The 14,258-nt window shown below is 42.4% G+C and overlaps 2 protein-coding genes across 4 annotated transcripts; one reads left to right on the forward strand and one right to left on the reverse strand.

Moving 5' to 3' along the window:
• The first annotated feature begins 1,125 nt into the window (after positions 1 to 1,125).
• On the forward strand, positions 1,126 to 4,742 carry LOC115674750 (probably inactive leucine-rich repeat receptor-like protein kinase At5g06940). Its single transcript, XM_030597248.2, has 2 exons — positions 1,126 to 3,724; positions 4,239 to 4,742. The coding sequence occupies exons 1-2, from the start codon at positions 1,429 to 1,431 to the stop codon at positions 4,604 to 4,606; spliced, it is 2,664 nt and encodes an 887-aa protein (XP_030453108.1). The 5' UTR covers positions 1,126 to 1,428; the 3' UTR covers positions 4,607 to 4,742.
• Positions 4,743 to 5,366: 624 nt separating this feature from the next.
• Positions 5,367 to 10,844, reverse strand: LOC115674647 (uncharacterized). Of its 3 annotated transcripts, none has more exons than XM_030597106.2 (8): positions 9,723 to 10,835; positions 8,503 to 9,640; positions 8,117 to 8,408; positions 7,618 to 7,827; positions 7,307 to 7,480; positions 6,751 to 6,951; positions 6,549 to 6,662; positions 5,367 to 5,901 (listed from the first exon to the last, which is right to left on the reverse strand). In XM_030597106.2, the coding sequence occupies exons 2-8, from the start codon at positions 9,591 to 9,593 to the stop codon at positions 5,554 to 5,556; spliced, it is 2,430 nt and encodes an 809-aa protein (XP_030452966.2). In that variant the 5' UTR covers positions 9,594 to 9,640; positions 9,723 to 10,835; the 3' UTR covers positions 5,367 to 5,553. The 3 variants fall into 3 exon arrangements, with proteins under 3 accessions (XP_030452966.2, XP_030452964.2, XP_056158848.1); XM_030597104.2 differs by having other exon boundaries at positions 8,503 to 9,613; positions 9,723 to 10,834; XM_056302873.1 differs by lacking the exons at positions 5,367 to 5,901; positions 6,549 to 6,662 and having other exon boundaries at positions 6,784 to 6,951; positions 7,233 to 7,480; positions 8,503 to 9,613; positions 9,723 to 10,844.
• Between the last annotated feature and the right edge of the window lie 3,414 nt (positions 10,845 to 14,258).

A 14,258-nucleotide genomic window follows, 5' to 3' on the forward strand; every position in this document is an offset into this window, starting at 1 on the left:
GCGATCTCAAGCTCCTACACGACGGGTTTACACGCCGTGGTCGAGATATTCTTTTATTATTATTATTGAGGCATGAGGCCCTTACAAATCTAAAGAGTGGCATTGACTATCTGGGGGCTTTGGATTCTCTTCTTGTCTTAAGCGAAATTGACCTCATAAGAACGGCCATGCATGGAGGAACAATGCATGATTTGGGCATGCCAGTGCTAGCAAGAAAACACCAAAAGGGACTCTGCAAAGTCCAATGCATGATGCATCTTGATGGTTGTTGGAGGACAATGATTTGAATGTGAGGAAAAAAGGAGGAAATACGACCACATTCCCTTTTCCTAACCACTCTCTCTCAGGACGGCTGGCATAATCAATAGAGTGTTGATTAAAGCTTGGTAGGCTGTAGTACAAAAACTAATCTTGATGTGTAGCAATAGGGGAGGACAGGACAAGTTCATATGAGAGCCAGGGAAGATGTACCGAGGTATGATTTGATGTTAAGTTTGTTAGAAATTTCAATCCAATAATTTAAGTTATTAGGTGAATGGAGACCACGTGAATAGAAAGAGTATTTAGGACCTCTTGTAAATCGATATAGGATAATTCTTCAACAAAGTTCATTTGCCTTGTCTAGTCCAATCCCTAATTGCTAAAAAGAAAATCAACAAAGAATAATTAAATTCAGAAAATCAAAAGCAGTGAAGACATACTATACTCGTATTGTATCCACACCAGAAGACGTTAATTCTACTATTTCTTTTTTTCTGATTATAGCCGACTCCTCGGCATTCGCCCGCCCGGATGATTCTCCTACTTTTTATAGAAAATTGAAAATGCTTGTATCGATTAGGCATTTCTATTTATACGTGATCCCGTGAATAGGATAAAAATAAAGATGTATGTGAATTTAACTAGGAATGTTCATGCAACAAAAAGACAGCATCCAACAAGCGCTTGACTTTTTCTTCTTGAAACAGTGATCCCGAAAAAATATGGTAAGTCTAGCATGAAACCCATCAGATCTTACCATTCAAAACGAATTTAATACATAAACATGGCAAGTAAGTCCAATGAATACTTACATGTGACATCCAAGTTCACATATGTCAAAGGCCGTATGACTTTATGCACAACTTTTTCTTTTGTAATCTTTTTCTCCTTTCCTGGTTTTTTGCGCTTTTTGAGAGAAGTACTCGATTGCAACTTTTGACACAGCTGCCATCTATTGCATCATTCGTCCTCCTCCGAGTCACACTCTCCCACCCCCCACACCTTCCTTTTCCTCCTGTTCCTTCTTCTTCTTCTTCTTCTTCTTCTTCATTGGACCCAAAGATCATCACTTTGGAAGCGAAGTAAAGAAGGGTCGATTCAGCAGATATATATTTCCAAGTAAGAGACTCAAAGACAGCACCTTTAAGTCTCTCAGAGCTGCCTCCGATGGCTGCAACCTGCACATTCCCACTCTTCCTCTCCGCGACTCTGCACATCTTCATCCTCTGCTCGGCCTCCTCCTCAGAAGCTGGCACCCTCCTCTCCTTCAAGTCCTCCATTAAAGACCCGAACCACTCTCTGTCCACATGGTCCTCTTCCTCCTCTTCCTCACCCGCTCACTACTGTAACTGGACCGGCGTTTCTTGCACCGCCAACCCGCCATTCCACGTCACTGCGCTCAACCTTCAAGCCCTGAACCTCTCTGGCGAAATCTCAGCTTCAGTGTGCGAGCTTCGCTATCTGTCTTACCTCAATCTTGCTGACAACCTCTTCGACCAGCCCATTCCTCTGGAGCTCTCTCAGTGCACTTCCCTGGAGACTCTGAACCTCAGCAACAATCTCATCTGGGGCGCCATCCCCGACCAGATTGCTCGGTTCAGCTCCTTGAAGGTTCTTGATTTGAGCAGGAACCAAATCGAGGGAAAAATCCCAGAAGGCATTGGTGCTCTCAAGGACCTCCAAGTTCTCAATTTGGGAAGCAACTTGCTCTCAGGTAATGTGCCTCCTATCATTGGGAACTTCACAGAGCTTGTTGTTCTTGATTTGTCTGAGAATGCGTATTTGGTGAGTGAGATTCTTGGTGATTTCGGGAAGCTCGTGAGGCTGGAGCAGCTTTTGCTTCAAAGGTCCGGCTTTTATGGTGGGATACCAGATTCCTTGGCGGGGTTGCAGAGTTTGGCTGTTTTGGACCTTTCTCAGAATAACCTCACTGGTGGGATTTCTCAGACAGTTGTGGCTTCACTCAAGAACTTGGTTTCTTTTGATGTCTCACAGAATAGGCTTGTGGGGTCATTTCCTGATGGTATCTGCGGTGCGAAAGGTCTTATTGAGCTCAGTCTCCATACAAATATGCTTAATGGGTCGGTGCCTGAGTCTATCCACGAGTGCTTGAATCTAGAGAAATTCCAAATTCAGAACAATGATTTTTCCGGTGATTTTCCTAGTGGGTTATGGTCATTGCCTAAGATTAAAGTGGTAAGGGCTGAAAACAATAGGTTTTCTGGGGAGATCCCTGATTCGGTGTCGATGGCTACAAAGTTGGAGCAAGTTCAGATCGATAACAACAGCTTCACTGGTAAAATTCCTCAGGGTCTTGGTCTAGTCAAGAGCTTATACAGGTTCTCTGGGTCTTTAAATAAATTCCATGGCGAAATCCCTCCAAATTTTTGCGATTCACCCGTTATGAGCATAGTAAATCTCTCCCACAACGCACTTTCTGGTCAAATTCCGGAGCTGATGAAATGCAGGAGGCTTGTTTCATTGGCGTTGGCCGGCAACAGTCTAACCGGGGAGATCCCCTCATCGCTGGCCGATCTATCGGTATTAACTTACCTCGATCTTTCGGCTAATAAACTCACTGGACCAATTCCACAACAGTTTCAGAACTTGAAGCTTGCTCTCCTGAATGTGTCCTTCAACGAGCTCTCTGGGAGGGTTCCATATGCTCTGATTTCAGGTCTTCCTGCTTCGTTTCTCCAAGGAAATCGTGGGCTCTGTGGGCCGGGATTATCAACACCATGTTTGGATGCCCAACCAAGCCGCCACAAGACGAGGATTACGACATTGACGTATGCCCTGATTTCTGTGGCTTTTGGTGTTGGGGTTTTAATTGTAGCTGCTGGTTTCTTCGTGTATCACAAATCATCGAAGCAAAAACAGCAAAGGGGTGTTTGGCGTTCAGTTTTCTTTTATCCTCTGAGAGTCACCGAGCAGGATTTGATCATGGGAATGAATGAGAAAACCGCTGTCGGAGCTGGTGGGGCTTTCGGTAGAGTGTTTGTGCTAAGTCTACCTAGTGGCGAACTGATTGCAGTGAAAAAGTTGGTTAATTTTGGAATCCACTCTTCTAAAGCACTGAAGTCTGAGATCAAGATATTAGCTAAAACTAGGCACAAAAGCATTGCTAAAATCCTGGGTTTCTTCCACTCTGACGAGTCAATATTTGTAATCTATGAATTTGTGACTGGTGGTAGCTTGGGGGACTTACTTTTCAGGCCAGACTTTCAGATTCAGTGGGGCTTCAGATTCCGAATTGCCATTGGAGTTGCGCAAGGACTGGCATACCTGCACAAGGACTACGTTCCTCATTTACTTCACAGGAATGTTAAGTCGAGTAATATTCTTCTGGACGCTGAATTTAACCCCAAGCTCACTGATTTCGCGCTTGACCGAGTAGTCGGTGAAGCAGCATTTCAGACCACACTTGTTTCAGAATTAGCTTCCTCTTGTTACAATGCACCAGGTAACAAGACTCCCAGTTAGATTTTAACCTCATTTTTTAAAACAATTATATGCTTCATTAGCTCAAGCCAAACGAGTAGCAGTCCTGAGTTCGGCAGGCCTTATTTGGATTCCAGAACTGATTGATGTCTCCAAGGTCTTCATGATTAAAAATTCCATTGCGATTGTTGTTGCATCCTTTTATCTTCATTTAACAGAAACTTGCTCTTCCCCACTGAAAAAGTTCTTCCAGGCATTTCATATTAAATGAACGGCATGCATAAAAAGTGAGGTTTTCTATCGCGACTGTTTGAAATCTACTAATAGTTCATGATTAAAATTTCCCTATTTTTTTCAAAAATAGGTTTTCTAACATCGTTTCTGCCCAAGTGCTCCTGCTAAAACCTTATTTAGTAGATTTAATACATGACTTTGATTTCTCACACACATTACTGAACTTAAAGAATGATATACGCCTATCTATATGGTTCCAAAAGATCTCAAATCGCTCAACTCATTTTGTTCTTGGATTACAGAATGTGGATACAGCAAGAAAGCTACTGAGCAAATGGACGTTTACAGCTTCGGGGTTGTGTTGTTAGAGCTGGTGACTGGCCGGCAAGCAGAGCAAAAGGAACTGATCGAGTCTGTTGATATCGTGAAGTGGGTTCGACGGAAAATCAACCTCACAAACGGGGCCCTCCAATTGCTTGACCCCAAGATATCAAGCTCCTCCCAAAAGGAAATGCTGGGAGCACTGGAGATCGCTCTGCGCTGCACATCCGTGGCGCCGGAAAAACGACCATCAATGCCTGAAGTCGTCAGAAATCTTCAGTTACTCGGTTCTAAGGGTAGCTTTCCGAGTTTGGAGTTCTCTGCCTCAGAGAACCCGGTGTCAGTGTGAAAATTAAGCTGAAGTCCCGCTTGTAAATTCGACTTTTTTTCTGCATTTCTCTCGTTTTGATTTTTGATCATCTGGAAAAGAACGTCTGAGAACTTTTTCTCAGATGGAAGAGAAATGGCATCTGCATTTTCGTGAATGCACATACACAAATACTTAATATGATTAACAAGTGTAGAGCTAATAAACGTCTTCCATCTCATGAAAATGCCGAGGAAACCGAACTTCGCTGTGGAGCGAATGTCGATGTCGTGATTGTGGTAACATGAAGTGTTTGCAAGATGGAGGGATAGTTCTACAAGGGTTGAACTAGTTATCTGATTAATGATCATTATCTGTTTTACTCGATCTAATTGTTGTAAAGACGGCGGTTACATCTTTAGTAGTTCATCCTTGGAATCGATCAATTTTGTATTTTCCTAAGCAAATATTAACATCTCACGGATTGCAGCGAATCTTGCCAAGCAGCTGTCTCAATTTTTATTTGGTATGCGTGTTTTGACGATTAGATTATAGTCTATATGCATCGAGAATTGTTACAAGTCACGGTCGATGCAAACAAGCCGAATTGGATGCCTCATAGCATGTTTCACCCGGATATAACCATTAGATGAACGATTTCTTCCTAAGAGGAACCTGTTGAGTAGTGAATAGCAGTCTGAACTCCTCATGCAATTTATGCCGGTTAACTTCATTTCAGCTATACAACTTCTTTCTGAAGCAAGGGTAACTTGGACAGCAAGGGAAACGGACATAAAAAAAATGAAAGAAATCTTGAACTGTGTAAAACTCACAAGTTGCGGCAAATATACAATAAATCTGTTTATATCAGATAGCTCAAAAAGCTTTCACCTTTCATCTCCTCCATTCTCTACATTTTCATGGATATAAAACTTTATCTCATGCGACTTTACATTTGACAGGGAATCGGAATATACATGAACCACAGCTCACTCGGACCAGACCTCTCGAAGGAGCTCATATCTTGCATTCAGCGAAGAGTAACCAGGATGCTCCACTAGTTTCCCGTTTCCATTTCCATTACTGATGGTAGTCGGAGATGAATACATATTATCCATTATAGACATGAGAGGAGATTCCAAGTCTTCAAGTTCTTCATCGCTCGTGTATCCTTTTCTCTGCACTGCAGACGCATTTCTTGACAACTGAGAACGGACTCCTGCCTCTGCAACTTTCTCTGCCACATCAAGAGAGCAAGGCAGGCAGTACGTAACGGGAGCAGCTGTATAAGGAAAGTTTCTCACGGTTTCTCCAGAAATTCGCCGCTCCACAAAACTCTGTACAAGTATTGACCATAAAGAGAGGAAAAACAAAGTAAGCAGCAGGAATATTGCTATTGTTCAAAAGAAAACTCAGCTGTTTGGCAAAATGTTAAAATATCAAGGTAACTAATTAACAGAATTATCGATAACTCAGACCTAGGCTCCTTATGCAGGAATTTTATAAATAAATCCGACTTGCGCTGCAGAATATTTAAATCAGCATATGCATGGTGACCAATTATAAGGAATGCATCATTGCTAGGGACAATGAGAAATATTACTAATACCAACCTTCTAAGTGATGTGAAAATTTAACATTGGGTACTTATACAAACCAACTTTTTAATAAATTGTTCTCACTTGTTTCAAAATTTAATTAAAACTTGCCGTGTCACTGAGTTATTTCTTATTACTTCTAGCACGTTTCATAAATAATATAGCACTTGGTCCCCTGTGTGCCTGGCATCCTTTTACTCTTCAGAGTGACGATGAGGAAGAGGAAAAGGAAAAGCATGTGATTGGTCGTTTAAAACCTACTGTAACAGATGGACAGTTCTCCTCTCATGAAATATTTTTACCCAAAGAGATCTTTCAGGTAGCAATTAACTGCTGCTCATGTTAGAAATGTAACTAGAACGGTTCAGGATGAAACTAAAACATACTTCGGCATTCAGTGCCTCCAGTACAGCTCCTGGAACAGGATCCGGACAAAACTCATCTGGAGTAAAGTTGCAGAGCACCCGTTTGACTAAAGCCAGACTAATGGTTGGGCACACCTAGCAAAATTAGAAAGTCACGTTACGCGCAGAAGGTGGTTGACCGGGATCCATCAAATCTGAAAGATGCCATATAAAAAATTCTTACCTCCTTTCTGATCGATCGATCCAGAAGCAAGTCTTTTGGGAGCATTAGAAGTTCACTCAGTTCATTAAGAAGAACGAAGGACTTCAGTTCACTATCACCACCCTGCTGACATTCCACCTTGTGACTGTGCTGATTCTCTTCAGCAGGGTTGTCGTTATCCATGCCAAACATGTCACTGAGCCATCTAGACCAATTGCCAACCTGCAGGACCATGTGTTCAAAATTATCATCTAAAGCCATCGATTCCATGCGATGGCATTTTAGAAAACACCAGAACTATACAGCATCACTCTGACAAAGAACAAAGCCAAAAGATTGTACCAAAAAGATATCCATCACAATTTGATGATGTTCCTCAAATCTTACAGGAAAAAAAAATCATCGGATTGGATAAAGCTCTCAGCTATCTGAAATTAGAGTGACTTTGATATTACAGAAATGGGAAGATCATACTTGTACATAAGTATAGGCATGCTCCTTACATTGGTGTTGATGATGATGCAATCTGGAATCATTTGATGCATGGGTGCTCAAATAAAGTGGCTAAAATACTTACTGAATTTTTAAGCTGAGCTCCAGATCCGAAACTCAAGTGTCCTGCTGGTATAGGCAGTACCCTGGAGTCGACAATTGGATCAGAGACTGGATCTGTAGGTATCTCAAAAGCTGATTCACGCAGAATGGCATTAAACATTGCCACATCTAATCTGGCAACACATTGTTCCATTACCTGACAATAAGAAAAGGGGTTAAACCAATCAGAAGCAAAGGGAAAAAACTTTAACATGCTTTCAGTTTAAACCCATGTAAGAGTGAACTTGGATGTCAATATCAAACGGCTTAGAGAATATGTCCGCTAAAACCTACCATCCTTGCCAATACAGGCAGGCAACCACACTCATGTCTTGCCGCTCTAACAGGACAAATTTGTTGGAAAGCGTCTTGAAAAGCGTTTGTCCATAAGTTGATAGAGAAATTCCCCTGCTGCTGATCACCCAAAGCTGGTCCCAGCAACTTCCCCGTGCTTTTGTTGGAAAATGAATCCTCAACGGGAGTTTGCATATGTGGAGTGAAAGCCTACATGGAAGACAACAGCCAAAATAGAATTTAACCCATCAGAAACTTTGCCACTTATGCAAAGATCATATGCAAACTGAAGAACGGACAACAATGAGATATGGGCTGATAGATGGTTTGACCTATACGACTAGCAATTTTTATCCAACATAGAAATGACACACTAACTCAAAATCAGTCAATCAACTCCCTAGCTGAAAACAGGAGTTTACTGGCTATCTTGGCAATTTTACTACGCCATCATGTATTTCAACTTTCAAAAAGGACAGGCTATCCAGGTCACACACACCTGCCACCAAATGGACTCGACTATCCGGGAGAAAATCCACATCTCAACTTTCTCTAATGCCCCCGTGAAGGTTCCTGTTTCCTGCCAGTCGTCCAGAAACTGTATAGAGCCATTAGTTTGCTTTAAATTAGAATTGCCCTTCCATTTCAGTGTCATAGACTTGGCTTCACTTTTCTTGTTACTCCCATTTGACTCAGCAAACCTTGTAAAAGGGCTTGAGTTACGTGAACTGCCAAATGCTTGAGAAATGATTTCCCTCAGCGCAATGGTGTTGGACAACCAGAAGGTTAACCTTAAGATACACAAATAAGGAAAAAGATTAATGAGCTTATTATAGCAAGAGAAGCTTTTAATTTCCTTCAGTCTAAACCATCAAATTTTTGTACCTTGGTACATCATTACTGCAGGACTTTGCAATCAAGACAAGCCCCGAGACAATGTTTTTAGCAATAGTGGCCCGCTTGTCTTGAGTCCAATGCTTACAAGCATGAATGTAGAGTCTAGAAAGACGTCGGGCAGGCGTGTGGACTTTATGTGCGGAACTCCCATGCTCGGGTACCACAGAATATAGTGAGATTTCGAGGGCAGCAACTTCTCTCAATTCCTCTTCAAGTTTCTCAATTCTCATCTCCATTTCTTCCATCTTTTGTTCCAAAGCAGCCTGATCCTTCCGTTCATTTTCTCCAGCATCAGAAGCATCACCGTCACTTCCAACACTCTGGGTGCCATTTGAGGCTTCATCTAAAATATCAACTTCCTTCATCTCTTCAGTACTTCTGTCATCTACTCCTTCAGAAGATTCTGATGAAGGTTTAGAAGGAAAATCTCTATGCCCAGGGTCACCGTTACTTTTTGTAGAAACTCCAGAAGTCTCCTTCCTGGATTTTGTAGATTTCCCATTGGTACTCTGCAATGCCTTGGAATGTGATGTATTGCTTTCATGGTCAATTTTCTTGCTCGATCCACGAGGTGAGCTCTCTGTGGTGCTTGTCGTGTTTATTCTTTTGTCGACTTTCCCAGAAGATCTTTCTACCTTTTCCTCCTCAGTGGTCACAGAATCTCCTTGAGCTGATACAGAATCTTTAACAGTCTCTGTGTCAGATCCTTCTTCCTTTCCCTGGCAAGATTCCTTCTCCAGATCACTGGAATGGTTATCCGAGGTTTCATCCTTGATTTGTTTATCAGGCAACACTGGAGTTTGTGCATTACCATTTGTATCCTTATCCTCAATCCTGTTGGCATCATCTACATAGTGTATAACCACGTTTTCATAAACTTCAGCAGGCTCAGCACCTGTGCTGGAATCACCTACTATAGCACAAGAATCTGATCTACCAATTGAAGCTTTAGGGTCTGTTTGTTTGGCATTCAAACCTTTCACGCCATTCTCCTGACGTGGTTTTTGGTTTTTCTTATCTGTTCTCTCGGACCGCTTTTTTTGACTGCTATTCGGTGTTCGTTTCTTATTGGTTTCCATTTATAGTTTTATCCTCCCAACTGCAACACAAATATAACCAGCAGAAACTGCAATGAGTGCAATGAAAAGCTAACAAAAGCCTTATAGGCATGGCAAGGACTGGACTTGCGAAAGACCATCACCACTTACCCCACCCTAATCAATCATCAGAGACTTCTCCAAGCTAAACAAGCCAGAAGCACCTCCACAGGCTCTTGCTTTGGCTATCTGATTTCAGCAATAAAAAGGTAATCAACAAGCAGGTGGAAAAGAGTAGGGAACCATTTATGAGTCCCATCATACAAGATGCTGCAACCATGTCCAAATAACATGATACGAAAACATGCCTAAAAGATAAATTGTCAGCGCTATCTTTTGCTAAAAGCTTCTCGAAAACCGCACAAGCAAGACTTTCAGGATTCGGGACAAAAAATTTTCTCGTAAGCAGTACACAGGTGCAACCAGGAAAAGAAAGATCTCAACTAGCTTACATCTAAAAGAACACGACATTTTCTCTTCAAATAAAGTAAGCAATTTCATAAAATTTCACGTAGATCCTCGGATCAAGTAAAATGCTAAAACAGACGGAGCACTAGCCTAAGAAGGAAGTAAGGTTAACACAACCTGTACTTCCCCAACTTTCAGTTAAATCACTCTATGACCAATAAAAACCGTCCATCGACGAAGCGATATGTGTTGCCAATAGCAGTCTAAGCACAATTGGAATCTTGTAATTATATTTGCTGTTTTGTGTATGTAAAGTAAATGAAATCTCATATACACTAAAAGGTAGCGATGACTGTTTAGTGCCATTTCAGCAACACCCCAACGGAGCAGGAGCACAGGGATTGCACTTGGAGTAATTCCGTCCCTCCAAAAACAAATAATTTGGGGAAGCATCTGTTGCGACGGACCCCACCAACCAATCAAACCCAAGGTGAGGTTCCCCATTCGATGCCATTAATCGGCGGCCAACATTATCAATTAGTCAAACGTGAAAATGAAGATTGCACAAGTGGTCCAATTGTTTGATGAAGCAATCTTTGATCCTAGCCAGCACAAAGCACAATTCTGCTTTTACTTCCTGTGACGCAATGCACTTTGAACTAGTCACTTCGTGCACAAAAAAAATAAAAATAAAAAACCAATGTTTGCAAACAGAGAATTCTGATCTAAACCGAAATGCTCGGCGCGATTTCAAGATGAAAATCGTTCCTCGCATCTGCATAATCACGGAGACCCAAAATTTCGGTGATTGCAAGCTACTCAGAAGCAAGCGGAAATGCTTGATACAATCGCCACGAGCGTTTTGCACCTCAACGGTCAAGTAACAGTCCACCGAAGTCCGATCTGCCAAAACTCCACCGACAAGACAACCGAGCAGCGTAACAATCCGAGTGCCCTACACGCAGCGTTCAAAAAGCACCGCGAGAGCACGAAAAAATCAACACGACCCCGAAATTCAACGCAGGAAAATCACGCGAGAAAAAGCCCAAGCGCAACGCGAAACGGACCTCCGAATCCACCAGAAACAGAGCACGGCCAAAAAAAAAAAAACCAAACAGAGGAGAGCCGGAACGCGCGAGTGACGAGCGCGGGCGACGAAGAAGACCGCCGAAAGCGAAAATGGCAAGAAACCCGGCACGCGCACGACCGAAGTCCAAAAGGGCCGCAAACAAACCGTCGAGAAAATGCGAGCGAAGAGCGGCGAAAGGAAGAACGAGTCATAATACTGACCGGGAAACCCAAGAAAAGGCTCGTCCCTTTCTTCTGCGGAGATCTCTCGAGCCCAGAAGAGGGGGAAAAAGCTTCGACACGGAGGCAATGGCCGGCCTCGGGATCACCAGGGGAAGAAGGAAGGAAGAAAGAAAGGAAGGAAGAAAGAAGAAGACGACGATGATTCCCGCTCGTCTTTTCTCGTGCCTCGAAAGCGACGCTGCTGCTCTTTCCGGACAGTTACTTTCGCGCAGAGACAGACGGACAGACAGTCAGAGAGAGAGAGAGAGAGTGGGAATTGGGATGTTGTGGTGGTGGAGTTAGTGCGGGAAGCTGTGGCGTTTTTAAAAACAGAGATTTTTTTTTTTTTTCGGGATGTTTAATTAATTAATTGTTAATGGAATTGGAGAAAAAAAAAAAACGGGGCGCCTTTTTCTTTCTTTTCTTTTTTTTTGTTGTTGCTTTTTTGATATTGCTCTTTTGTATGGGGACGGTGACCGGGGGGGGGGGGTGGAGAGAGGTGTCGGTGGTGAGGGGGGGGCCGGTGACCGGGCATCGCCGGTCGCACCGACGCGTCGTGGGCAAGTCTCTCCGGTCCACCTAAACCCGCGCGCGATCGCTGTCCGCATTTATCCGGTTGCCCGAGGGGATCGCTGTCCGTAACCATCGCAATCGAGGGAGACCGTACGGAGATGAAGAAGGGTCTGTTTTTCGTTACCCCCTTTTTTTTTTCCCCCGTTAATATACTAAATTTTTTTTTAAAAAAAAACATGGTCAAAATTTTCAACCGAGTTGCCTTGAATATCTACGTGACAATGTTTTCTTGAAAAAATTAATAAACGATAAAAGTTCACGGAAATATTTGGACATTAATTATTATCGATGATGAAAATATTTTTTTATTAAGCGATTATTTTGAAGGATAGAAGCGATCATATATATACGGTGTCGTAACATATAAAAATAATATATTGTGATCCCGTCCGGTGGTATAAACCCCCCAAGGCACGGCCACTCGAGGCATAGTAGTAGTAGAAGCACTCTTTTGTTTTGAACAGTTAGTTCGCAATTCGCAAGTTAGAGACAAAAACCCGTGGAAATCGAGAATATGGCTTAAGGAATGAGAGTGCTCGCACGACCATGTTCGGTTTCTAAAAATATTTGCCCAAAAAAATCCTAAATATATTGCGCTTATACCAATTCAGTTTGGAACCTTTCAATTTGGCCAATTTAGTCATAAACCTTTTGATAATTTACCGATAGTACATCCGATCAATTTAGTTCGACCGATGTTGGTGTAAATTTTTTTCTAAATTTTTTTTCTGATTTTATTATTTTTATTTATTTCCTTTCCTTTTTGGCAAGAGAATTTCGCGACGGTGACGCAAGGGAGATGTGACGTGCCATCTTGCCGTGCTATGTTTTTCAACTCCGTATGAGGAAAAATGTTGTCAATTTGCACCAATAATTCAGCACTAAGCCAAATGCCCCCCCAATAATAAGCCGGCATGCGCTCGAACCGGCCGGTCCGTTCTCTAATTTTGTAGGCTGGACACAGAATTGAAGGCCTCCGCACTCACCACCCACCACCACATTGTGTATCTCATAGAATCGTGTTACATTCGGATCTTGTCAATATCAAAGAATAACGACGGACCGACCGACGGGGACGTCGCTCCTCTCCAGCCGCTCGGTACTCAATGCAAATGTCCCTAAAACATCTACCATAATCAAAGAAACTCCGCGTTCCTGTATTTTGCCCATCTCGAAGCCGGGGTAATGTCGCAATCACCTCGTGCCTATCTTGTCCTTCCGCGTACCAGTTTAGTTGTTCGCCAAATGCAAGATAAACCGACTTGTAATTTGCTCGAAATAGGTTAGGAATCGAAGGTTGCTACGAACAAATTAAGCTAATTGCTTTCAACCCCACACCCCAGATTCGGATTTGACCAAAAGTGGGTTATTATTGAATGTGCGCTCCTAGATTATTTGATCGTGTCACATCAGCTTGAGTTACGGGCTTACAGCTAATGTGGGTTTTAATGGGGCAAAAATCATTGGATTTGGGTTTTTGATCGGTTGCTTAGAAGTTTGTGCTAGCATTCCCACTGTTTTGACAACTTCTCGTGTACGAACCCGTTAACCAATAGATGTGATGGACGGTGGAGAACAGCTCACACGCTCGGGAGCACATCTCCATTCCAAAAGAAGTAGTAAGATACCTTTTGAATTATTAATTAAGAACAGTATTTTTTTGGGGTCAATAATTAAGAACGCTATTCGTCAGTTTAGTACATGTACCAAGGTTCGTGTGTGATTGAGGGCTGGTCTCGGAACCGCGACTTCGGATTCGATTGGTTTATAGATAAAGTTAAAACAAAAAGAATTCCAGAAGCCGGCGAAGTAAACCATCGCAGCTACCGTCCACTTAATTAGAAGAGGATCAATAAATTCCTTCTCGAGATGGGAATAATGGGCTTAAAAGTAACAGGATTAGTCCCCTACAAATGTCCTTCAGCCATGGTACTAAGGAAGCCGAATCTAGGTGCGCATCGCCAATGAGCAATGCCACAGTCATTGGAAATGGAATTTCCCGCGTGTGTTCAATCATTAACGAAGATACGAGAGCCACTTGGAATTTCCGGCGTGTGTTCAATCATTAACGAAGATACGAGATCCAGTGGCTGAGTGCAGATTATTTTGCCCGACAAATCTGTTTTTGTGAAACGAATGTGTGATCAACCATGTTGGTGCTCCATCGATCCTCCTTGTTTTCTTAATTTTGCTTTACTTTGCAGGATTCTGGGTTTTGTCTTATTTCGATTTGCTTTGTCGTATCCATTTGAGCAATAAATATAATTTCTTTTCGACAAAAGAAAAAAAGGCCGAGGTGCGACAAGAATTGCGGGCACTAATCTTAAAATTACATGAGGACACGGACATGTTTCAAATTTTATAGGGGAAATATCC

The sequence above is a fragment of the Syzygium oleosum genome, unplaced genomic scaffold (assembly GCF_021117445.2).
Source record: "Syzygium oleosum isolate NSW1041296 unplaced genomic scaffold, Sole_v2.1 Sole_v2.25, whole genome shotgun sequence".
NCBI lineage: Eukaryota > Viridiplantae > Streptophyta > Magnoliopsida > Myrtales > Myrtaceae > Syzygium > Syzygium oleosum.

Coding starts and splice junctions, on each gene's coding strand:
- LOC115674647 (XM_030597106.2), bottom strand. CDS start 9,593: ATGGAAACCAATAAGAAACGAACACCGAATAGCAGTCAAAAAAAGCGG. Junction 7,828..8,116: donor TCGAGTCCATTTGGTGGCAG/GTGTGTGTGACC, acceptor TCTTCCATGTAG/GCTTTCACTCCACATATGCA. Junction 6,952..7,306: donor GAGCTCAGCTTAAAAATTCA/GTAAGTATTTTA, acceptor ATGGTCCTGCAG/GTTGGCAATTGGTCTAGATG.
- LOC115674750 (XM_030597248.2), top strand. CDS start 1,429: ATGGCTGCAACCTGCACATTCCCACTCTTCCTCTCCGCGACTCTGCAC. Junction 3,725..4,238: donor CTCTTGTTACAATGCACCAG/GTAACAAGACTC, acceptor CTTGGATTACAG/AATGTGGATACAGCAAGAAA.